The sequence below is a fragment of the Melozone crissalis genome, unplaced genomic scaffold, assembly GCF_028551555.1.
Source record: "Melozone crissalis strain CALT ecotype California unplaced genomic scaffold, PUWL_Pcris_2 ptg000006l_1, whole genome shotgun sequence".
Lineage (NCBI taxonomy): Eukaryota > Metazoa > Chordata > Aves > Passeriformes > Passerellidae > Melozone > Melozone crissalis.
Window position 1 is genome coordinate 26,807,056 of NW_026535784.1, and position 25,975 is coordinate 26,833,030.

The 25,975-nt window shown below is 42.4% G+C and overlaps 1 protein-coding gene across 1 annotated transcript in view; it reads left to right on the forward strand.

Annotated features, from left to right (window-relative positions):
* Nucleotides 1-25,975, forward strand: part of ENPP6 (ectonucleotide pyrophosphatase/phosphodiesterase 6) — a 29,941-nt gene that overhangs the window by 1,792 nt on the left and 2,174 nt on the right. The window contains exons 2-7 of the mRNA XM_054295534.1: nucleotides 8,436-8,615; nucleotides 14,622-14,733; nucleotides 18,991-19,132; nucleotides 20,024-20,203; nucleotides 22,453-22,590; nucleotides 25,451-25,574. Coding sequence (XP_054151509.1) covers nucleotides 8,436-8,615; nucleotides 14,622-14,733; nucleotides 18,991-19,132; nucleotides 20,024-20,203; nucleotides 22,453-22,590; nucleotides 25,451-25,574 — 876 coding nt within the window. The remainder of the gene's footprint in view (nucleotides 1-8,435; nucleotides 8,616-14,621; nucleotides 14,734-18,990; nucleotides 19,133-20,023; nucleotides 20,204-22,452; nucleotides 22,591-25,450; nucleotides 25,575-25,975) is intronic.

The window sequence follows — 25,975 nt, forward strand, 5'->3', positions numbered from 1 at the left end:
GTGAGATAAAACTCACTCTTATTGCAAGTCTCCCAGACTTTATGATAGAGATATCAATGCAAATACAACTTAATTGGAAATAGCAATTCACCTCCCTAACACATGAGTCACAGGAGTATTAAGTAGGTCAGGAACCAATTGAGGACTAAGTTTAGGTGAAGAACATTGCCCAGAGGAAGATCCAAGTCTGCCCTTTGGCCCTTGGGGTGTTAGTTACCCCCATGACTGTGTCTTGGTACGACAGCAGGGTAACTCCCATAGCTGGACTGTTCTTACCCTTTAGGGCCATGGTGCCATTTCCACTGAGATTTTATGGGATGGTGAGGTTAGGAGTGCAGAACACATGGCAGATGTAGTGTTAAGCTGTGTTCAGAATACATACATTATACAGGTTTAACAGAAAATTCAGCATGGCAAGGGGACACAAGCATCATGCCACAGTGACCTGCTTAGGGAATGGCAAGCTGCTGTTTCCCTGGTGCTGCTGCATGGGCATGGGGAAGCTTCATCGTATCTCACCAGGCATGCAGTCCCTCTGCTGCAGGCAGACACAACCGTAACTGCTTTTATTTCTGTTTGTGGCTAGGATGTCTGGGAGTTAAATGCTGCCATAATTTCTTCTGAGAAATCAGGAACAAATTATTCTTCATGTCTTGTCCTACACTGCTGCTTCAGGAGCTGCTAAGAAAGTCACATTTTAACTTCCAAAACATTGTATTTTTCTTCATAGTATATTGGAGTCTTTCAAATCAGTTTAAGAAATTGCACATTCCCACCCCTGGCTTGTTCATGATATCCCACTTTGGGTTTTCTGTTTGTTTTTTGTTTTGATAAATACTCCTGCCCCTTCTCTCTCTGCTCATTCACAAGGCCTTATGGCTCCACATCCATTCAGGAGCACTCATGGCTGCCAGGTCTTGGATAACATGTGCATACAAGTGTTGTAGTTTGTGTGTATCTGATTTCTCTCTGTTCATTCTTGTGAGCAAGGCCTTTCCTTTCTGCCTACTGCCTTCCACCCCACATCCATGCAACCTTCAGGACTCCAGAGCACTTGAGTTGTTACCAAATGAGAGAAGTTCTGCCTCATTTCTGTGGCTTTGGAGGAGGACAGTGGACTCTGCCCCTCAGATACCATCACTTGGGGCTGGTCAGTCTCCTCAGACATGAACTCAGCTCCTCCTCCTGCCCAGACCTGCAGGCAGAGGTTGTGGAGATCAGCAGCATCGGCCCCAGCGCTTCTCAGTGCAGATGCCAAGCAGATGAAACCATAACTGTTGACCAGAAACCACATATCTAAAAGCAACTAACTTATGCTGATGAGAACCCCACCCCTTTCTGCTGAGGAGAGTTTCTAGGTGAAGCACTGACATAGCAGGACAAGCAGGGTCCAGCCTGGTGAAATTTTGGAAGGAAACATGGGAGGGACGTGGCTTGCTTGTGGTCATGCAGTGCTGCAGGGCTATGGCAGAGCTCTTCATGTGTCCTTCTGCTGCTATTAACCTGTGAGAAGATACTTGCTGGAGCGTCCCCAAGACACACAGAAAGCCCCAGCCCAGAGGTCTTTTCCTTTCCTACTCCAACTGCAAGAAAGAAAACCAGAGCATAGAAAAATGTAAAATCACTAAGTAACTCAGAGTTTGGGACGAAGCTCCAGTTTTCCTGCAAGCCAGAGCATGGCATCAGGACCTACTATTTGCTTGAAGAAGCCTCAAACAAATATCCAAATTAGGGCTGGTGCAAAGGCATCTTACTGACAAGCAACCAGAGAAGCTGTTTTGTTGCAAAAACCTGGTGCTGTGCAAGGTAGCTCAAGGATATGCTAGCTTAAAATCTAACTCTTTGAAAAGCAGTCTCCTCTGGCAACTTCCAGCATGCCGTGTTTCTTAGTATTGGCTTCTACTGTGGCAGAAAGGCTCGTTTTTAGGTGGTTGGGCTGCTTTCTGAGCTGCTGGACTGAATCCTGCCTGGTGTGCTGGCTCTCCATGGTGCAGTTACAATATTGCAATTGTTGACCTGAAAAACATGAAATGGAGAATTAGGTAGAAGGAGATGTTGCAGCTGTGACAGAGCTTTTGCAGGACTCTGTGGGCTTGGCAAGGGAGGTAAGAAGTCCAAATATGTCTATTTGAAAAGGCTCCCTTAATCATACCATGTGCTGTTTGTTTTGGAAAGGCAGGAATTAAGTCCACAAACCCTCTTGGGTTGTTATCCTGTGGGGAGTTTTCCCTGCCATGGCCTGGCTCTGCAGGGAGCTCTCATGCCAAGTTCAGTGGAAAGTCTGAGATCTTCCCTGTAAGCACTGCAAGGTAGGAGTTACTGCTCCAGAGCACTTCTGCCACATCTGTCAAGAAAAGCTGCTCATGCTCTGGTTGGGTCTCCCTTACCTAACAACCTGCAGGTGTTGGAGGGGTGATGAAGTACTCCCTGCAGCCCAGCTCTCCTGAAGTCTCCCCCAGCTGAGAACACTCAGGGGCACCTCACATTTCCAGCCAGCTTAAACATGAACAGAGAGTATCACATCTGATATAGAAATCCAGAAAGGATTTCTTTTCCTAGATCATAGCTAGAAATGAAGTCTTTCTGGCAGGTCTTCCATGTGGATGTGCCAGCTGCTGGTCAGCTGTGCAGCCCCACATCCAAGAGTCATATTTCACTTGGCCTCCATGGGAAGCAAAGGGAGCCCCTGATTGCAGAGATGGGTGGGGAACTGCTTGGAGAGGAGCCAGCAAGGAGCCTCCATGTGCCTCTTTGGACAGGACCTGATCTTAAATAAGTGGCAGAGGGGCTGTGAGGTCCCCTGAGGCTTGAGGGGTGGAGGAAAAGGTGGACCAGAGAACATTTCAGTCTCCTGCACCCAGAGTGAGGGCTGTGGCCCTTTGCAGGGGTGTGTCATCACTGTCACACAGTGATGACACATTTGGGTGTTGTCTAAAATACAGGGGTGGTTTGAGGTGTTTTCTCAGCCACTGCAGCTCATCCCTACACATGCCATGACCTCTTCCTCTGCATAGCAGTAGGGAATGGGGTGACATGGCAGAGCTCCCACGGATAGGTGACATCAAGGTCCACTCTGCCAGACTGAAGATTTCACCCATCTTCTATGTTTCAACAATCTTCCCTTCACTCCTCACTCTTGATGTTGGCATACTTAACTGCTGAGGGGCTTTGGTGGATGATGCCAAAGTCTAACAAACAGTCTACATCTGTTCTCCCCTGAGCACAGCAACTCAACATACACTGCACCCCATTTGTCCCATGTTTTCTGGGAGAAAATACCCTGTGGGCTCCCAGCCCTGGAATCCCCTGCAGTCTGGCTGATGTGCACACATACTCATGTATTTACTGCTTACTGTGAGAGGTTTCCTGATTAAAAGCACAGCAGCTCCAGGCTCCTTCCACCCAGCACCTGAAGGAAGCCCAGCCTGGTGATGGTTCTAGTGGATGCCTCTTTTCTGCTGCACAGGTAATGGCATCCTGACTCCAGCCTGGTCCAGAGAAGGATGCTGACAATGTCTGTTCAGCAGTTAAGCAAATTCTGTGTAAGCAATACCGTTTTCTGAGGAATAAAAAAATGGAAGGAAAGGAGTACAACAGGGAAGTTTATTACATACACATGAACTAAAACTATCTCTACTTCACAAGCTAGAAGCTTAGAAAAAATCCAGAAGGACACAAAGTGCATGATGAGTGAAAAGGGAAAATTACTTTTTCTTTTTGATCCTCTCAAACATCTACAGATGCCAGCAGCAGCAGAGATTTAAAAGATTCTGTTTGTTACATAAAGCTCTGAAATCAAGTCTCCTCTTGGATTCATTAGCTTTCCATTTCTAAAATTCTGTGTTGGGAAGCAAAACAGCATGAGCTGTGGTAATACTGTTAACTGGCAAAGAAAGGGTACTGTCCCAGCAAGAACAGGCTGGAAAAGTTAGTGGGAACCAGGAGGATTTTTTTTTCCACATTTTGCCTCTCACTTTGTTTACTCACCACCTGCAGAAAAGCTGCAATGCCAAGCATCAAGATTTTTCTCTTTCTCAGACAAAATATTGCAAAAATCTGTGTTTGCTTCTACCAGTTAAAGAATTAGAAACACTCCTAAAATGTAGAGCAGAAAGTTTTTTCTAACCCAAGTTCAAGTAGCAACAATGCTACAAATTAAAATACAGACCTTTTTTTCTCCTCATTAGCTACAATCTCACAGCTCACAACTAGTGTACCTACTGCCAGCTGTTAGCTAAGCAGACATTCACATATCAAGGTATTTCTTAGCCCAGAGCTGAAGTCCCTGCCACAGGCTCATACTCTGCCCAATAATGCAGGCAGCAGCTTTGCCCATTGTTCTGCCCCGTGCTTGGAACCTCAGTGCCCTCTAGTCACACCCAGCTCTGGGGGTTCAGGGGTCCCAGAGTGCTCCCTGAGCCCACCACAGTTCGGAAGAGCAATCAACAGCTCGCAGTCCTGGCTCTCCAGGGACACAAGACCTGACTTCCCACACAAGAAAGCATCTGCAAAGCCTCAGCTGGATGATTTATTAGCAATTTTTGTGCATCCCAGCCCTGGCTCCATGATGAAAGCATTAAATTAAGAGTTTCAAGGTCTTACTAAATGAATTCCCTTTAAGGAAAAAAATAATGCTGTGTGTAGCTGAGATTTTTTTCTGTGCTTTTTGATGTGATCCTACTTGAATTGCAAAGTCTTGCCTGACACAGGCTAAGGTGTTCATGCTTTGGCTTTGTCTGATATTAGAGGTCATAAAAATTTGGAGAGACTTTGCCAGCAAACTCCTTTGGAACATGAATTGCCCATGCACATCATACAAGTACTGTTTTTGCTTGGGGGTCTGCAGATGGCAGGGCCACCATTCCCCCATTTGTCCAGGCCAGCATTCCCCCAAGACTTCCCATGAGCTCTGGCCTTCTCCAGGCTCCTCAGGGTTTAGCACAAGGGCTTTTTTTTTACCCTGTGGTCTTTCTTGTCAAAGCAGAGCAAGTGAGACCCATCAGGGGAACAGCAGAGCAGTGCATATATCAAAGCTTAGTTCCTGGGGACAGCAACTGCTATATCTGCTCCAGAACAGGAATATGGTGCTGGTGACTTTTTAAGTCCTGCTTTCTTCATCCTTATAGGAGGCAGCATGAGCAGAGCATTTCCCAAGGCAAGTCATCCAGCTGTTTGCATGGAGGAATTTAACTCTTCCCCAGACTGCATAGCCCTGTGGCAGCCTTGCAGTGCTTGCATCTGCCCCCCTGACTCTTGCCACTTTCCAGAGAGTGGGGACATGGTGGTGGGAGATGAGAAGAAAGGTCTCACCATAGCAGCAAGGCACATACAAAATATTGCATAGTACATTTAGCTAAATGCAGGTACTGGTCTTCGCCATCAGATTGTGGTACCTTTGCTGCATTGGCTAAGAGACACACTGTGGGTTCTCTGATAAATCTGCTTTGCTGAGTGCAGAGATGGCAGATGGCCCAGGAGTGCACATGCTGGTTTCTGGATCTCACACACAGCCAGGGCAGGGTGCACAGCACTCAGTGTGACTGTGCTGCTGCTGTGGGTGGCCCAGTGGCTGTGTGTTCTGCTGGCTTTTTAAATTTCGTCTTTGTTTTGCAGAGATTCATTTGAATGCTGACGAAAGTGCCTGGAGACACGGGAATGTGCTTTAGACAAATGCTGTATGAAGTGTAGAGTCCAAGTAAGCTGGAGCATGCAGACTTGCAAATGCTTTTGCTGGCTCTCCTCCAGAAGGATACAGCAGTTATCATATTCTTGGGAACTATACCCTCTTTGTTTTCCTCTGTTGCTTGAGGAAGGAGTAATTTTTACTACAATTACAGTGAGTTTAAATAGTGACATCTGTGTGCTGAAATTGCTTGCTGCCCTGTTTCTAATTTTGAAACCCTTAAGATAAGAGTTTGATTACTGAGGAAAGCTATAGTAATGGAAGAAGTAATAAATTCTGAATGTTATGGTGACTCTCTAACACCATGTTGCTATTTTGATAATGATTAAGGAAGTACACCAAAGGTAATTTTCTTAGGCTGGAGAAAACAAGTGAAAACAGGATATAAAGAATAAGAGTTGGATGGGTGACCCAAAAGAAACTTGAGAAATGGCCTAAATTCTGTGTACAAGTATCCTGGAGGGAGGGGGCACGGGCAGAAATTCCAGTTATTCCAGAGCTTTTCAATCTAGTGAGCAAGGCTCAGAATAGCCATGGTTAAAGATTAACCAAGGTCAAAAATAAAATTGGACATCAGACATACTTTTGAATATGTTAACTGATGACAAATATTGGGTGGAGAAACCAAAGGAAGAGGTTAATTGCTTGATTACTGATGTCTTCCAAGGAGGTCCAAGGTCTTTCTGAGACACAGGCCACAGGTAAGCAGGCATGAATGGCATTAAATGGTCATGTCTTTGATGTGTTGCTCACCTGACCTTCTCTTCTGACCCTGTCAACCAGGGATGTCTGCAATGAAAACGGATGCCTTACAGTCTTCTAGGTCTCTTTTTCAACAATAAAAGAAAGGATTTGGAGTCCATAGAAAATTGAACTAATCTAATGTGGAGAACAGAATACTGTCCTCTGTATTAGTTCAAACAGTTAATTAAATTTCCCAACAATACTACAAAGAACTATCTCCAATCTCTTCCTTTAAAACAACAGATCTTAAGTCCTGTAGGATCAGTAGCAGCTAGAGCTCATTAGCTCTATATGAACACTACACTACACATCACACAGATCCCTAATATGTAGGTTTCACACTGATAGAGCTTCAGCATTGACCTGTAAGTTTCCCAGGCTGGCACAAATTGCCTGCTGCAGTTTATCAGGTTGATAGATGCTTAGGAATACATGGAATTCAAGAAGCTCAGGTTGTCCTGTAAATTGTACAGCTGTACTTTTGATGCTCTCTAGAGACTTCCCTTCTCTCTCTTTTGAGACTTACAGAAAAGAGAAAACTTGGCAGCCTGAAGAGAACAGATCACTGCCCATCCAATCCACCAGATCTCCTATGTTAAACCTGTTTGGGTTAGTATGATAAGGATTGACTGCCACAAACTGGGACCACTTTTTTCCTCTGGGAAAGAGGAAATGTTCTGCATAATTGAAATACTTTTTAGTAGGGAAGGAGAGTTCAAAATCCATTTCAAGATCACATGCTCCCAAAGCATACAGAGTCCTCTGCTTGAAATGACATCTTTTCAGAACAAGAATACCAAGGTTATTTCAGTTCTGATCACCATGCTCAGGCTCAAAATAATCAAAACCTGTTATCTGAATCCTTGCAATAACATGACTCACCAGCTAATGAGGACAGTGTCTATCACATGCTTCAGTCATTGCTTTTTAAGATATGTAAATAAGGAACTTCCAGTACAACTTATTCTTCATCATTTCTTTTCCCATTTATGTTAATTCATCTTCAGAATAATTATTAAAATATAGCATCTTCTCTTCTGAAAATTACAAGAAGTCAAGAGGTAGAAGATCTCTCTCAGTTATGATATACTAGTTTCTTGTAATATGAAGTAGCCCAAGGGCCCCTCAGTACAGTAACAAGCCTGAACATGTCTGATGAAGTTATTGCTGTGCCCACAAGCAAGAAAAAAGCATGATGATTGCAAGAAAAAAAAAAGAAAAATGAACAATAATCGAAAATAACAGTAACATATAAATGTTTTTGCCTAGATTTTGCCTGTTTGCAGAAAAACAGTGTGCCCTATGGATCAAAGAAGGAGAAATACAAATTTCTCAATCTTTGTTCTGTGTTTCTAGATTGTGCTCTTATCACCTTCTGTTCACAGCTTGCTTCCCACAGCAGGTTGTGAGTTCTGATGGGTTCCTTAAAATGGCCTCAGACTTGCCAGCTGTTGGGTGTGTAGAAGGAGCCAGGTGTCAGCCAAGCATGTGGCACCCATGGGCTGCTGCTGACACAGTTTGTGTGTGGGGCTGGGTTTGAAATGTTGAGCAAGACACGGGGTGCAAGGTTTGTTTTTTCTGTCCTCAGCTGTTTAAAATTTGGCTATCTGAAGCTGAGAAAAGGCCGTGATCTTTCTCTACCAATAATTGAGAGCATCTGCACCTCCAGATACCCAAATGCCTATCTTAGGGTGGCATGAATTGCTTTCTAGACATGACTCTTCTTATCTGTTGATTGTGAAGAGAACACAGGGGGCTGACAAACTTTAGCAACTCACTTTTGGGTGTCTGAACTGGGGGATTTAGTAATCAAACTGGAGCACCCCAGTGAAAGGTAAGAGTCAGGGAGATTTCATGAATGGTTGCAAGGTAAGAGATCCTGGAATTCAAGACAGGGCTTTTCAGCTGATTTGCTGGATGATCCAGTAGTAGCAGTGGTGGTGATGCCAGCAACCTTCTACTGAAGAACACCAGTCTGATTGTGCTGCTTTTGTCTCCACTCTCAAAGGTCGCCACTGCGAGGTCCATCAGATGACTGGAAACTACATGTGGGACCAGAAGGCAAATGTATCATTTGATATTGGTGTGAATAAAGAAAGCCTGCTGCCTCTCTGGTGGAATGGATCAGAGCCTCTGTGGGTCACTATGATGAAAGCTAAAAAGAACGTTTCCATGTACTACTGGCCAGGTTAGTATGTGAAAAATTCCTACAATGCACTTTGACACCTGAGCACTCCATATGCTGTAAGAATGGCTCTCTAATACAGTTCTGAAATACAGATAGGAATTTTTTGTGCTTTACTAACCAGGCATAGAAATGAATTAGCTTTTTTTCAGTCATGATAATTTGCATATTGCTTAGAAAGGAGAAAACTGAAGTTCAGTAGAGGCAGCTTTCCACTAAATGCTAGCTTCAGGAGGGTGCTGGCTTGAAGAGCATTCCCTCTTCCATCAACTGCTTTTTCCTCTTGTCCACCTGTAACTTCTGCTATGCTCAATGGTTGCTCCATGGTTCACGGTCCAATCAAAGTTAAACAATAACCACCCTCCCCCAATGCTTCTTTGGTTTTAATCTGGAAATTAGTAGCTGAGAGCTGAAGATTATCTGCTCTGTGAGAACAAGAAAATCCAGCTGAAAGCAAAGCATCCTTGTCTTCTGGTCCTCCTTCATTGTTAATTCATCTGTGGTCCCAGTTGGTCTGAGTCTGGGCCATTCATTTGGAGGGACTGGCCTTTCTGTTCCTCATTTGTTAGATACTGGACCACTGGAATGACTAGGGATGTGCAATAATGAGTCCTTTTTATCAAACAGAAGTATTGTATCCCCTTAGACTACACGTTTAGGGACTCACATGGAAATAGACATTCCAGCTGAGCAACCAGACCAAATCCCTTGCAAAGCACCCAGATTCTCAACATTTTTACCTTCTAACTGCTCCCTACCCTGAGCAGTCTGCAGACACCCTCAATGTGCAAGCGCAGGCAGGAGGACCAGAGAGCTGTTAGCAGAGCTGTGCTGAGCACAGCCAGTGCCAGCAGGGCAGAGGCAGCTGACTCATGCCATGGGCTCCTGGCCAGCTCGTCTCTGCTTCCCAATGCAGAGTGTGTGCCTGGCCACAGGCTTCCCATGCAATGTGACTAAGGGTGCCCTGGCAAAAAGCCCATGATTCTAAGGAATGGGAGGTAAGAGTGAACCAAGATGAAAAACATTGAAAAGCCATCCAGAGTGTTTCTACAGTACTGAAGAGCAAAAAGATCTGAGGGTGACAATGTTGCTTTGTGGACTCAGAGGCAGTCAAAGAGTTTACATCAGCCCTGAAAAAAGGCTGCTTCCTACTGAAGATGTCTCAAGTGATCTAACAACAAGGCAAATAGTAGGATATAGAAATTATACAAGAATGTACGAATTCTTCTAAAAATTTACAAAAATATCTCTTTCAGTAGACTATTCATTTTTAACTACTATTGTAATTGCTGTCAATAGGTATAATTATGTACTGAATAGATGTAACAGCCTACAGAGAGCTGCTGAAATCCAAAAAACCAGTATCACTTTCCATTAAGTGCCTTTGGACTTCACCTAGCTTCTTCATGTTGCCCTTTGAGCAGTGTTTCCCAGGGAATATATATGTATCCCTGTATATATATATATTTATACTATATATGTATATATGTATATGCAGACTCTGCCTGCAATTTCTAGCTGAAAATTGCAAGGAACAAGAGAAACCCCCTTCCCCCAGTGCTTATACTTCCAAGTATATGCACTGAACTCTCTTATGATACAGAGGGGGAGTTTTTGCATGGATCTGGAATTTTAGCTGTGGACTGTGACATGTAACTGCCTATTCTTAATTATTTATCTGTGATGGTTGACCTTTGGCAAAGCCATCAGCGCTTCAGTTCAGCAAAAGCATGAAGCACATGTTTATTTTCAGGGTACTCGTGGTCTCAAAGGACACATTGGCCATACAGGGTCAGACACAGGAAGCAGAGTGAAATATGGAACTTCTGAACTAAAATACAGGGCTGTTGGGGTGCAGTAGGACTCCAGCTATAACTGGGGTGAACAGAAGTCTCTTCAAATGCAACAGCATTTGTTACGTTTTCCCTATATGATTTTTTTTTCCAAGCATTTTCTTGTTCCATAGCAAGGACAAAATCCTTTCTAAAAATTCTACATCTATCATTTCAAAGCTTAAATTCTTAACAAGCCATTTGAGTGGGGAGCGATACCAAACAAAATGAAAATAAAACCCCAAGATTTCATAACCAAGGTGAGTAGAGGAAGGCATTTGTACTGCATATGATCTGCTATTAGCAATTAGCTTTCCAGCATGAATACACACTGCTGCTTAGTAATGAATCTTGCAATTATGATAAAGATCCAAACAGAAAAGTTTGGGAAACTCTTAATAGGAACTGCAATATGTAGCCAAATTCATTCCACTTTGTTCTGGAAGATGCTATTTTCTCTTTAGCTATCAATAAAGACAAACAACATCAATGAACCATAGCAGGAATGCATTGGAAACACCAGAGTGCTGATTCCCAAGATTAACTTTTACCAGCGTCATTTCCTCCTCAGAGTCAGTTCCAAGCTTTGCAAAGCCTAAACCCAAAATCTGCTGCTTCATTTTCTTCCCTATGTTCCTCTCTCATGTGTAGTCACTGCCCAAAGAAATAAAATCCAGACCCCAGCACACAGGAACACAGAACACAGGAGAGCTCTGGGATGCAAACAATCACACAGCTTTATCTGTGAGCCTGACACAAACCCAGCAAAGACAACTCATGAGCAGAATGCATCTGAGATCTTGTGATTCTAGAAGCAGTGGAGCCAAACTATCACCATGCTGGGGGTCCCAAACACCACTTCTGCCAGAACATAAGGCCTTGCCTTGTAGGGATGTTTTTCTCCTTTCTTCATGCTCTATGTGGGGTGAAAGGCACAGCCTCACCCCCAGGTTGCCTGTCCAAAGCACTGCTGCTCCAGCAGGTGGAGAATGCCCAGAGGAGTGCAAGAGCATCCTGGTCAAAATCTTGGAGTGATCCTTGCCCTCAGCCCAGTAAGTGCCATCATCCCAGATGCTCAAGCTCCTTCATTTTCCAGCAGCCCATGCAACTACTTCAGCTGAACTGCAGTGACAACTTCTCTAAACACTGAAATAAGAGACAGAAGGGGGAAGAAAAAAGACTCTAAACTCAACTTTTGCCATTTAAACATAATATTTACCAGACCATACAGCTAGTCTGGAAAGTTTTCAAAATCTTCTGTTATGACATGAAGTGTCCAACTGTTAAATAAATGTTTAGAAATGTAATTTAAAGCCGGCAGAGATTCTGGTCTCCATGTCAGATAGATAAAGAGGGGTTTATCACTCTGAAAGAAGTCCTTATTCCTGCTCCAGTAGTTCAGGTTTTTAAATAAAGGTTTAGCATCATGCAAAACTATGCAGAGGGATCTAGCATGACATCTTAGTAAATACAGCTTAACTATTTGTAGTTCAACCAAGAAAAACTTGGCATTCCCTTTGGCTGCCTCCAAATCTGCTTAAATTTTCTTTCCCATAATATCTAAAAGAAAAAACTTACCATCTGTCCTGGCCTCTTCCAAAACGAAATTTAAATATTAAAGGGTCTTCATAGCCACTATTTTGGACTTGTAACAAGCCTTAACATTAAAAACCCTAATTTAAGTTCTATTCCTCATAGAGGAAAAAAAAAAAAAGAAAAAAAGAAGCACACTTGAAGACCACTATTTCATGGCCAAAATGATTAAATGATTTCTAATTGTTGCCACCCTGTAGTCTTTTACGTCATGCTCATCACTTGACAACCTAGAAATAGCAAAGATAACTCAGAAACTAAAATATCCCGGATCCCCAAGAGGTTAATGCTCCCAGTTACCCAGTTAAAATTATCTCATGAGTAATTCTGAAGAAAGTTATTTGAGAAAATTACAATCTGATGTCAGTATCTGAAGGCAAAAAGAGGCAGAATGATCATATTAGTCACTGGCTACAAGCAGTTATCCAGCTGAAGTTAAACACAAGGTATTTCTAATGACTTTCCAAATGCATTCTTAACTTCTTGCTTGGTTTTGGAGACAATCTTGAGCCAGACTCAAGTATGAAATGAGAAATTGGCTCCAAAGTTCCAATTCAATCCTGAAATACTAGCAAAGCCTGTAGAGGACAATTGCATCACCTCTAGCATCTGAGGTAGCCGAAAGCCCTTGTTTTGCTGCTGGTAGCACCCAGGACACCCTACAAAAGGCTGGATCTCTGAGCCCTCAGGGAAGGGACTTCCTGGGTATGACTTCAGGCCATTCATGGAACACATTTTTATGATGATTTGGTTCAGTATCAGCTCAGACCCATCTCTGCTGCACAGTGTAATTTCTTGGGGACACTGTGTGCAGATGTAAAGGAGTTTTATTGCGGGGTGATCAAGAGACTCAGTTATTGTCACATAATCTGCTGGCTGCTTATCCAGGCTGCAGACAACTGTCATGGGGAATCATGGTGGAGAGATGAACACTGAGGTATTTTCATGCAGAAAGTGGAAGAGTAAATCCTATGTTTGGGGCAACAGGGGAAGAATAAAAAGTAAGTACCATCCCGCAATTTTGATACAAATAAAAATTAGATATAGCTTCAAGAGTAGGCAAATGTGTTTTTACAGGAAAATAAATCAGTTGACTACATTAGATGTTTATTATTGCAAATAATTAATTAATCATAACAGATGGGGTCCCTTGAAACACACAGAGCATGTGGAGACCTGGGAGCTGCTACCACAGGTGAAGAGACTGAATCTGTCATGTGTGCTATGGCCCTTTCACTTTTGGAAAAGATAATTTCCATCTGACTTATCTGGCTTTCTGCAAATCATTGAAGGTTTTAAAAAATTCCTAAGTTTAAACACATACGTTTTTCTCATTTTTCATGGTAGTCCTGAACTATCACATCAGAAGACTCCTAGCCATCTTGGCCTGCAAGTGGTGTGCTTTTCCCTACGTCCAGCACTGCATCTGAGTGATGTGAGCCCATGGGAGCTGAGATGCAAGGCTGACAGACTCTCTTTATTGAGTGTCCCAGTAAGCAAACCACTGTAAATCACCTCTGTTGGTAGCTCTGCTTGCTCTAGGGCCCTGCCTGTACTTACACCTCCTTCTCACACCCCAAGCAACAAGTCAACATATGACAGTCCTTAATGCATTTCACTTTCCTCCCAAAGGAGAAGCAGAGGGACCCAGATGTACAGATTCAGGCTTTGGCTTAGAGCTGCCTTTTTGACCAGACTGTGTTGCTATATGCAGAGGCCATTTTGCAAAAGGTGGGGGTTTTTTGGTTTTGATTCCTCCTTGTGGCCCTTGTTTTCTGATGTGTTTCTGAATACATCAGAAAATGCCTAACTGTGATGGGAGGACTCTGGGGTTCTGGAATGATGATTTGCATTAATCCAGTGTTTCTGGAAGCATACTTCTTTTAAATATTAATATTATTCAGCAGCATAGTAACTGGAGAGCAAAAGGGCAAAGAAACCTCACAAAAACATGTTTTTCTATGTTCAAGGCCATGTTCTCCTGTAGGATTTGTTGCCATAAATTTTTAGGCCACAAAACAGACTTTATTTTGCAAGAAAGGCTGCCAGTTACCAAGAGAGTTAATTGGTTTACACTGTTTTAATAAGACCTCCTGGGAAACAGATATAATAGTGGAGAGCCAGTATCACATCATAAAATACACTTTATAGAGGATATTGCAATGTAAGATACAGTGTGTCTAACTGGAAAGTATTTGCTGAAGTTTCAGAGAACAATATCTAAATCTATTATGTTGGAAGCCTGGAAATGAGGCTATATGGCCACAGAAGTTAAAATATAAACAAGCTGGTGATTTAGGTGGAAATGGTCTGCCACAAGGGAATCAAGCATTTTATTGTGGGCAGCTCGCACAGAGACCTTCCTTTTAGAGAGGGAAATAAAAGAGTGCAATGTACAGTTTGCTACAAGCACTTGTCAAACCAACCTCTCTCCCCTTTTCCCTTGCCAACCACATGGTTTCCTGCAGGGAAGACATAAGGTAAGTAATGTCACAGGGAATTTACAGACCTGAACTTGCACACCAGGGTGTGAGGTCTGTGACCAAGGTGAAATAGCAGAGCTTACCACATTTTTTGCTCGTAGGTTGCGAGGTGGAAATCCTTGGAGTCAGACCAAGTTACTGCCGCGAGTACTTCAGCGTTCCAACAGACAGGAACTTCGCAGACGCCATCAGCGATGCCATCGAGTCTCTGTGGTACGTCACGAGATTTTTGCAGTGTGGGGTTTCCTCTCTCTGGGACAAATCTTTGGATTTACTATCAGGGAAATTTTCAGGATGAGCTTCCAGGCAGAAAGAGGGGGGCCAAGAGTGCTTTAGAGTATCATCATAGAAACAACGCCATAACAGAAATAGGGCCTTACATTAAGAGTGGAGGGAAAGATGTGCTCCTTTGTTTTGGTGTAGTCTGCAACAAGGAGGAGACATCCTGACTAAAAGGCTTGTAATTTGCTGTTTCAAACAACTTCAGGATGAGCCTGTGCATGTCTACTCCTGCAAGAAAAGGCTTTGAAATGCTTGTATTTAGACAGGGGATTTGGAAATTCTGAAATTCAGCTCCAGTCACTTGTTTATGAGAGTGATGGTCTGGCTTTTTCTTCATTTTAGAACATCTCAAGCCAAATATTTTTGGGACAGGGCATTTCTTTTGTGCAAATATGGGAATAGAATAGAATAGAATAGAATAGAATAGCATAGAATAGAATAGAATAGAATAGAATAGAATAGAATAGAATAGAATAGAATAGTTCTATTGGGAGGGTCCTACAACAGCCATATAGTCCAACTGATGGGAATATATCTCTCAGACAACTCCTAGGAAAAATGCATGCTCCAGACCCAGCTTTCAAGTTCCACCATCTCTCATCCAAACATTTACAAGAGACAATTCCACATAGGGTGTAAAATCAGGGAAGGTTGCACCATCACATGCAGCACCAATGCCTTACTTGGGCTATAACTGAGCTCCTCCTTTTAAAGCCTTGTTGGTTCCATAATTAATCCAATCCTAGGAGATCCTTCTACTTCAATACTTGCAATGGCCATAGCAATTTGAATCCAAAAAGTTTTCTATTCAGGTGCTGAGTGTTGATTGTTCCTGAAATAAAGGCTCCAAGATTATGAGAGTGCTCTTGGGGAAGTTGCTCCCAGTTGCACACTGGGTCCTGCTGCACAGAGGCTCACAAATAAGTGTTGTTTGCAGCATGGGCTCAGACAGAAGGTTTCTGAGACCATGTGAGAGGTTTTATCCTGAAATTATTTCGCTTAGATTTAAAGAAAGTTACCTGCATGTGACATGAGGAAGCCATATGTGTCATAGGAGGCTTTCTGGAGCTTTTGCAATGCTTTTAATTCAGTGAATAAAAAAGGGAATGGAAGATGTAATACAGACATCAGCTCTGGCTTCTGGTAGAAACCCAGAATTAATGTAGAAAGATTTTTGGTTTGGTATCATTTTGGGATGGGTCAAGATATACTTGAAGCTTCTTGCCTGGTTTCTGTGAAGCACAGTGTGTAAGGGTGCTCAGTGCTGTTTTTCAGCTCTGTAATTGTGAACATAGTGAAAAATGAGGCACAAACTGCTAAAAGTACCAGCCCTTCAAGCTGTTATTTTGGGTAGCTGGAGAGTTTCAATAGCTAATTCTGTCCAAGCCACAAGGCTGCCTGTTGCTGGCTGTGGTGGAAAAGGAAAGGGACACAACAGTGTTGGTGGAACAACTTGGAAGAGGTGAAAGCTGATGATTTCAAGAAAAGTGTAAGTCCCTGCCACCAAGATGTCATAAATAACAGCTACAGTCTTCTGAAGTGCCCAAATCCCATAGATCATCCCAGTGTAGCAGGAGGTCCTGTCACTGGTGTCTGTTTACACACCATCCCTGGTGAATTTCTTCCTGAGTTCTTTTCCTTTAAACTAAGTGCCCTGTATCCAACAAGGTGGGAAAGAGGAAAAATTAATGCTCTTACATAAAACTAATAATCAGGTTTGGGTGTGAATACTGCAGGGACTTAAGGTAAGAAGGGAGGGTAGAGAATGAAAATATTAAAAATCTGGTAGGTTTTCCTTATTCTTTCTCTCATCCATCCTCTTTGTTTATTTCTTTAAGATTTAGAAGTTCCATGCTGCTGTGCCAGCCCATAAGAAGTAAAGCCTCTGAAATGCTTTTATTGTAGTCATATTCATTTAGGAGGATTTAGCATCTCCAGTAGAAGAGTCCTCAGCTTGTCATCTATATGTTTCACAAGTGCTTTTGACTTCTGGAGCTGTTCAAAGGCTGGCAAATGCAGCATGTTTCCTTTCCACACCCTAGGTAATTGGAAAAGCCCATTAGGCTGAGCCTGTCCTTAGCTGTATGTGAGAAAACAGCCTGTGGCAAGGGCAGTCTGTTGCCTGGAGCAGTGCCTCGCTCAGCAGCCCTAATGGCAGGTATCAGTAGTTAAAGAACTGCACTTGGGCTCCCACCATTAGCAAACCTTGCAGGGACTCCAGGGTGAAGTACCTAACTCATCAGGGAGCCACTGAGCTTCTCTTGCAACCAAAGGAAATCATCCTTCAGCAATATTCTCCAGTCTTTTCAAACAGGTGCTTCAAGACCACTATTTGGACCAAGAATATTCAAAACAAAGTCAAGCATCTGTTTTTGGCAAGTGAAACTAAAACCTCCCTTGAATCTTTTCAACAATTCTAACTTATGGGCTGTTGTAGTCTACCTACCTGCCTGGGGAGGTGTCCTGAGGTCTGCATTGTACTTGCAAAGTGTGCTGGTAGAATATAAAAGCCCTTTTTGATGTTGCCATCAATGCTGTCCAACTTTCTTCAGCATTCTTTTCTAAGTCATTTATTTGGAAAGTTACTGGTGATGGAAGAAGACAGAACTAACAGAATACTTCTGTCTAAAGACAGAATACTTCTCCCATGCAAGCCATGATAAGGGTTTTCTTAGAAAACTTAGAAAACCCCTTTTATCCATAGAAAAACAAGCAAAAATGGAAACAAAGTCAAGCCCCAGACATGCTGTACCAAATCCTGCAAACTCCTAAGCATGCTGCATTACTGGATCTTGTCCCATTGAAGTAATTAAATATTCTTCCTTACAGCACTAAGCCCTCATGGAGAAATCTCACCACAGCCTAAATGAGATCACTTGCTTTATGCAGTAAATCTCTTTCTTAGCTTCTATCTTGGTCAAAATGATAATTTACTTACAGGTGAGAAGACATAAATTAGTTTAAGTAGCTTATAACACAGGTACTGCAGCAGAAGAGAACTATTTCAATAGGTTCAATGACTGTGTATGCAATAGAGAAATTACAGGGTCAAATTTTAGAAAATAATTTATGCCTAATACAGATGGAAAGTAATGCTTAAAATGAAACTGGGGAGAGGGAAGTGCTGCTTCATTTAAATTATTTTAAAACCTTGAAGAGTGAGGAACAACACTGTTCTGCAGGGCCAGCAGTGGAGAAATTCCCACCCCAGCAGACATCTTCAGCTTCTCACAGGACTGCTCCTCTGAGCCTTCTACAAACTGAGAAATGCAAATGACAGACCCTAATTCATTCACTCAATCCCTCATCTCTGATTTTGCCTCTTCTGTCCCACTAATGACACCAGACTACCCAGGTGTCTTTAATCAGACATGCTGGATAAACAAGTCTTTCTGTAGAGATCTTAATATGGATGAGAGCATGTAATATGGATGGCATGCTCTGCCATATATTAAGTACAGCACAAAAAGACTGGGTTTGGGTTCATGAGTATAGGTTTGTTATTTTATCCACACAATTTCTCTCAGGGAGATTTACAGAGAACAGTAAAGTGGTCATGAAAATGAAATTAAGCACTGATATGTGTGCTATCCCCACTAATGAGGCTGACAGCAATCAATACAGAAAAGTGTGATCAGCTAAACTTGTGCAATTCTGAGATTACCTTTGTTTCCCTTGCTCGTGTTCCTGAATAAAACCCCCTCCTAAAATCTCATCCCAGTTCATAATGCTTGGTATTTTGTAAGGCAGAGCACATCCTGAGTTGACCTCTGTGGTTTGGAAGACCTCACACAGGAGAAAGCAAGAGTGCCAAACTTTAATTAAAGCACATTTGACTGGTAATTCCCATAATCCTTTTAATAGGGCCATTCAGCACAGAAATCAGAATTTCTTTGTTCTTAAAGGGAAAGCTTCTTTCCTGATTCAAATAGGTTAGTAGAGGACTGCCAGGCCAGCCTGTACATGGCAGTTTCCACCTGCTGCCTCTGATGGGAGTCTCAGGCAAACTCAGGAGACTCTGGGTGTGAATAATGAGCCCAGCAGTGCAATAGGTGGTAGGACAGCATAGGGTGGAAGCAGAAAACAGGGTTTTGTGGCTCTATGTGCTTGTGAAGACAACAGTGCCAGCAGCCAGGAGGTCTCCATGTGTGTCAGCCTTTCACTCCTTGCCCTCTGTCCCACCCCCAGCAACAACAGTGCCGAGATGGCCGCAGTGTACTACGAGCGCATCGACGTGGAAGGCCACCACTATGGCCCTTCGTCCCAGCAGCGCAAGAACGCTTTGAGGGAAGTGGACAAAGCCTTGAGCAACATGATCTCACTCATCAAGGTGAGTGGCTTCCATAAACCCAGCTCCTGGGTGCCTTTGGACAAGGCTTTTAAAACTGGTCCTTGTGGCACGGCCCAGAGTCCGTTTAACATCTGTAACTGAATGCAGTGGCTGCAAATTTTTCTTTCCTGAGAAACAGGCTACTGAGTTCATGTGGAAGTCAAGGCACCATTACCCTGATTATTATTTTCATTGATGGCATTATAACCCTCCTGGTGGATTTATACCAGTAGCCACAGGAAGCCACAAACCAATATACATGTTGCTCTGTTTATGACTTGTGTTGCCAGCTGGACTTCATTGTAGGTGAAGAAATCAAAACTGTGTTTCCTAAGGTTTGTGGAATCAGACTATTAACTTCTATAGCAGCTTTTATGACAGCATTCAGAACTCTGTACTTTAAACTTGTTTTTAAAAAAGCATTATTGAAATGATTTTGCAGCGAGAAAATCTTTTGGGTAAATGGCAATTCTATGAATATTTCTGACAATGATAAATGCATGTTGGAGTTTTTATATGTTTCAGTAAAGAGAGGAATATGCATCTTCAATTTCACTAAATATTAAAAGCTCTAATGCTAAGTGCTCATGTTTGGGAGGGAAAGAGAAACACCCCTTCCACAAGTGGTATCATGGCAAAATTGCTGTGTGGACTTGTTTAGGAAAAACTCTGGTGCTAACCTCTCAGACTCTTCCAGAGCAGCAATTAAAAGTGGGTATCCACCATTATGGATGGTGGCAAAGCACATTGCAGGACATTGATGGATGTGATCCTTCTGGTTAACTTCCACAGAAACAGTGGAGGTCAAAAGGAGATTTACATTTTTCAAGAAGCACAGACAGTGCAAAGCTCTTACCTGGCCCTAAAAGCTGTCATACACTTTCCTCACAGAGCAAAGGCCTTCAGAATGATATCAACGTCCTCCTCTTCTCTGATCATGGGATGACAGACATCTCTTGGGCAGATAAAGTGATTGAGCTGAAAAACTATATCAATATGAGTGACACCATACAAATGAAAGACCGAGGTCCTGTTGTGAGCCTCTGGCCAGCTCCAGAGAAGCATGCAGAGGTGAGTACAGCCTAGTTGTACACCTCAGTTTTGTGTTTTCTCAGTTTTTATGCCAATTGTGTCTTCTGTTTTCTCTTAACATCCAAATACTGCTCTCAGAGATGTGTGCAAAAATCAGCTCTTATCAGGAGTCAGACTTGGATCCTGTGACATCCTTGTGATGCTGGTTTCCAAAGGAAAGTAACACCAGGCAAATAAAAAAGCATGAACTTGCACTGTTACATGGCAGGGACACGTATTAGCTTCTGATAAATAGCTAAAATATTTTAGTTCAAAATGCGCTTTTAGGATTTTATATATTAGTCAATTTATTGACACTCTAGCTAGGATGTCCAAATCATCTGAAGCAGGTTCAAGCATTTATATTCCAGTAAACTTCCACTGAAGAACCAACTCCATTAGACCAGAATTGCAATATTGTCCTTGGAAGAATTTTTCATGAAGCATGTTGGATTGAGTCAACCATAAAAGCTCAATGCTAGAACTTCAGGGTTTTGAGGGATAAATTAAAACAATAGAGAAAAGATTTGAAAATCACTTGAAAAGAATTAAAATGTAATTTCTCTAACTAATAGACAAATACATTATAGTTTAACCCAAAACCAATGCATGAGGAGTCATTACTGCTGTTCTCAGAATATAGATGAGTGGATGTACAAAATGGGCAAGCTGTTCCCCAGGCAAATAATTTTGGTTTCTACATTATATTTCATCCAGTTACAGTATATTGTAGCCTGAGCAATTTTTAAAAGAGAATATTTGCTGATCTTTGCACCCAATCTCTTTAGGAATTGTGTGTCTGTGATATTGTGAACATTTCAAATTAGTGCCAGAACTGAAAGTTGTCTTAGAGGCATGCATGAGCAATTCACTCTCAAGTGCATCACAGGGCATCACAGCATTGACGTGCTTAACCCAGAGCTCCCTGGTTTTGTAGGCCAGACCTTCAAACAAGGGCAAGTTGCAACTTCACACAGCCATAGGGTTTCATCCAACAAAGCTCTTCAGCACATGCTTCTCTCTTGTTAAACACCCTAATATTCCTAAGGAGAATAAAGCACAATGCCTTATACTATTGTTTTGTTTCCTTCTTTCATTTCTTTTTAGGATTTCTTACTGGATGGATGCTTTTTAAGCAAAATGAAGTTGATTTTCAGTTTCCCAATAGCTAGATTCTCTATTTCTAATGAATTTTAAACAGCTATGTTTATGAGTTGTAGTATATTATAACATAGTGGTTATCATCTCCAAGAATTACCCCATTTCAAAGCACCAGAAGTACTGGTGACAACTCTCTAGCCCTGGTCGTGGTGGGAGAAATTGTGCCATCACACCCTGGTGATGTCCTTATGGTCACTGCACATCAGTGCACATATCTGGCACACATATACACACCAGAGTGACTTAGCTGAAAGGCTAGTGAAGAACCTTTCATTCTTTGAAGAACTGAGCTATTTATTCCTGAAGATTATTTATATTTAACTTATTAAAGAACAATATAGAGTCTGGAGGCTCCAAGAGCTGCCTTCTCTTTGGCATATGAACATCTTTTCGAGGCATTTAAAATCTATTTTCTGAATAATTTGTGGTGTAATGACATTTGTGTGATTATATTCCAGACAGTATAATTAATATTAATAAACCACTTGTATGGCATTGTGCAGATTCAAAGCTGCAGGTTTTGGCTAATTAACCTCACATCAGATAACTAACGAAGCAGATAACTGAGCACTATCAATCCCTTGATAGTGATTGAGTGGGTGAGTGCAGAAACACAGGTGAGGTGACATTCATTCTCCACTCAAGAGCACAAAGAGGGAATGAGTGGCAGACAGTAAAGATGATATCTCTTTTCCATGCCTGTCCACAGTCCACATGGTGCCTTTGAGTGTCTCAGCACTTCACTCACTGCCTCCTGTCTCCACAGGTGTGGTTTCTCCTGGTCTGTTTCTGCAGGCTGGTACACTCACATGTATACATTTGTGAACATGTGTATTATAAATACACACAATACATTAATTCATGCATTCCTATGTGTTTATGATTCGAGTTTTTAGAATCCCCTAAACCACACAGGCAGGTTTTGTCCAGCCATGATTTTTGGACAGGCAAAGTCCTGGTGTGAATGTGCTGAGGATTAGCCATTACAGAGGATTAGCCATTCTGCAAATCCAGGTGTTTCCATGTACCCATTAGTGTATTTATGATTTTACAGCCTGATCGTGTTCTAACATTCATTTGTTTTGCAGATATATCAAAAACTGAAAGCTGTGGAACACATGGATGTTTATAACATACAGGATATTCCAAACAGATTTTTCTACAAAAAAGGAAAATTTGTGTCTCCACTAACTCTCGTGGCTGAAGAAGGATGGTTCATAGTAGAGGTAAAGTATAGAAGCAAAATACTTAGACAGGACTGTGGAAAGGTGCAATATATTACTGATCATTGAGTTAAAGTCAATGGCCTGACTACAAAACTAATGTCAAATTCTGCTGTGTGCTTAAAAGAACTTAAATGTATTGCAGCTATCCTAGAGGCAACCAGTTAAATAGTCAAGGTGCCTCTTTTTGCTCTGTTGTCATAAAGCAGTAGTTCTTGTATTTCACATTCCAGTTTTGTTGCTTTACTCTTCTTCTCCCCCCTTGCTATCTACTTTCATTTCAGACAAAAAGAGTGTTTCCATTTCAAGTCCTTATTATCCTCCTCCTCCTTATTATGCTCCAATCAGCAGTACCTTGTGACAATTTTTCCTTCTCCCTGGCTTTCCTCCCATCAGACTGTCCTAAAAAATGCCCCATTTCTCCCAAGACCACCAGTCTCAAAAGGGTCAGACTGGAGATTTACTCCTCAGAGATTCCCATGCACACACTGAAAACCTGGGAACTTAAGCAGAAAACACAAACATGAAGAGATTTTTCATACTAACTTATTTTCTTACTATGAATTGTTGTTGTTACTTTGTCTTTGTGTCACCACTGGGCACCTCCACATTACAGATACTAACTGCAGCTCAGCACAGCTCAGAGGGTGAGATAACTGTGTATTTTTTAAGGAGGTAAACTGAGCAGTGTATTAAGTGATTTGCCCAAGGCCATACATGAATTCAGTAAGTTGGCAACAGAACCACAGAGTGCTGGGTTTCTTTTGTGTCCCAGCATAGACAGTGCACTTTGTTGCCTTGTAGGTGATTGTAACTTAGCTCAGCACCTTTCATGGCCTTCAGAGCTACTGCTCACCAAGCTTTGCTCAGTCCACACTACAGCATTTCTCACTAGCCAACATGAATTTAGCATAATAGTTTCTACAGCTGAATAAAAATGCACCTCTAAAAAAACCTGATGGCTTTTGAATACAGCTGGATGAGTACCACATTTCTGATTTAAAAAAAAAGTATTAAAAGCCAGAGTTAAGATTTAGACAGGTAAAGTAGGAATCTGAAACGTTTTCTCCAAAATTATTTTTAAAAAATACAACTAAACTCTCTTGCACAAAAGTTCAAAATAGAATGCTTTTACATATTCTGTAGAAAATAAAAAAGCACTTTAAAAATCATTGAAAGTCTGACAAACCTTAATAACAGTGCAGCAAACACTGCTGCTATGATAATTATTTCTGTCTCTCTGCCCATTCCTTCCTATTGTTTCTGATTTTCAAGAATGTCCTCTCATTAATGCTGTCAGATTTTCCTTCTCTTCAGTACATTTTCATTATCTGTGAATGGGATATGAAAATTAAAGTTTCCTGTCATATTTTTAAAGAAATTATTGAGCCTTTTATTATACTTCCTGCCCAAACCAGTGAAGAGAGGATGTGCAGCTCTTCCCTGTCATGCTCCCAGGGCTTTTAAACTCTCTGTTAGCTAGTGGATAGCTAAAAGCTGTTTGAAAAAGGGGATTCTGTTGATGGTGGGGGTTTTTGAAAGAGACAAAGGGGGTGTATCTGGAAAGTTGTTTCCCTCATCACGGAGCATAGGAACTGAAGCCCATCTATGTTTTGGTTAAATCAGGATGAGGAGGGATTTCATGCTGTATCAAAGCTGATCTGCTCATATGACCTTGTTCCTTTCACATGAGTGAGTGGTCCCCATCCTTTAGGCATTGCACACTCAATTTTCTTTCTTAAAAAGATAAAAATCAGACAAAATAAATGTTTATAAAAGGAAAGGGAACCTCATTTAATCTGCTTCACCATCTGCAGAAGCTGCAGCACTTGCCCAAAGTGGGAATGTGGGAAACTCTTGTGGGCATCTTCTGTCCTTCTGTACCTGAGTGTGAAGGCTAGACCTGAACACTCCAGAGGACTGTGCAGCTCCTTCTCTGTAATCATCAGAGAAATTAGTGCCATGGGTCTGATGAACTGTCAGTTGATGTTCTTTGTTTAAGTGAAATTCCTGCCACAGTTTTGGGGTGATGTAGAGTGCCACATCTGTCTGCTGCTATCCCTAAGGAGCACAGGACAGGAGAAACTCATGGACAGGTTGGTCCAGCATTTGATCAGCCCCTAGGGACTGCTGCTCTGACAGATATGGCACTGTTGTAGGTAAGAGCTGTGGATACAAAGCAGGAGAAAGTAAGGAAGGATTTTAAGAGTACATCTTAAGTGCAGTATGGGCTAGGAAGAACAAGATTTATAATGATAAATTAATAAAGCATAGATCCACTGAGCAAGGAAATAAAACAGAGCACAGGCCACAGAGAGTGGGACTGTCTCAGGCCAGAACCAGTGTTCCCTGGAACAAACTTCATTGCTGTAATACAAAAACCAGTGGGGAGAAGAAATAATGATTAGAAAATATCTAGTAGGGGGAATATTTGCATTATTAGGCTGAATAGTCAAATGGAGAAAAAATTACTTATTTTTTTAAGGTGTCAATGGCATGTGGGGCAGAACAACACCCCAGCAAACCCACAGAAGTGCATGGTGCTGGGTGGGAGAGCAGTGCTGCAGGCAAGGAACAGCACCTTCCTTACACAAGTCACATACGACTGTGGTACTTCATGTTTGTGGCAGAAATCTACATGAGTTGTCCTCCCCTCCCTGTGGAGGGGGAGGTGGTTACTCACTGAGACAGCAAAGCCTGTCAGGAGGGCTCACCCCTCCTGGGCATGAGCTCCTGTGCAGGTGACAGCACAGTGTGGGGCCTGAAGGGGTGGTACAGCACATGGAGACACAACATGGCACCCCACAGTGCCCAGCACAGCTCAGCAGGCAGGCACTAACCATGCTCTGCTGTTGTCACCCAGAGCAGGGACAAGCTGCCCTACTGGGAGAACGGGACGGGGAGGAAGGAGGCCTGGCAGAATGGCTGGCATGGCTACGACAACGAGCTCATGGACATGAGAGGCTTCTTCCTCGCATATGGCCCAGGTACAGTGCCACCATCCCTGGTGTTCCCCTTCCCCTGCAGCCCCAGGGTCCTCACCCCTGCAGCCCTGCAGCCCCTGGCACACCAGGACCCCGATGCAGCACTCTGTGACACCCAAAAATTACAAATAGATGGCAGGATTTCCTCACAATGGAGGGGTTGTTGCACTGCATCTATTTTATAGCTGAAAAAACAGGGCAGAGAGATATGAAGGGATTTAGTTAGCCTCTCTGTGATGTCCCAGGGCAGTTACGAACTCTTGGCCTAAATGTTTCCCTAAATTTTGGCCTAAATTTTCAATTCTATTTGAAACACATGAATCCTGCTTTTGTTGGGGAATTCACACTCGCTACAGCAGGGCACTTTCTTTGGGAAGGTTGCAGCATAGCTCACCCATGTGTCT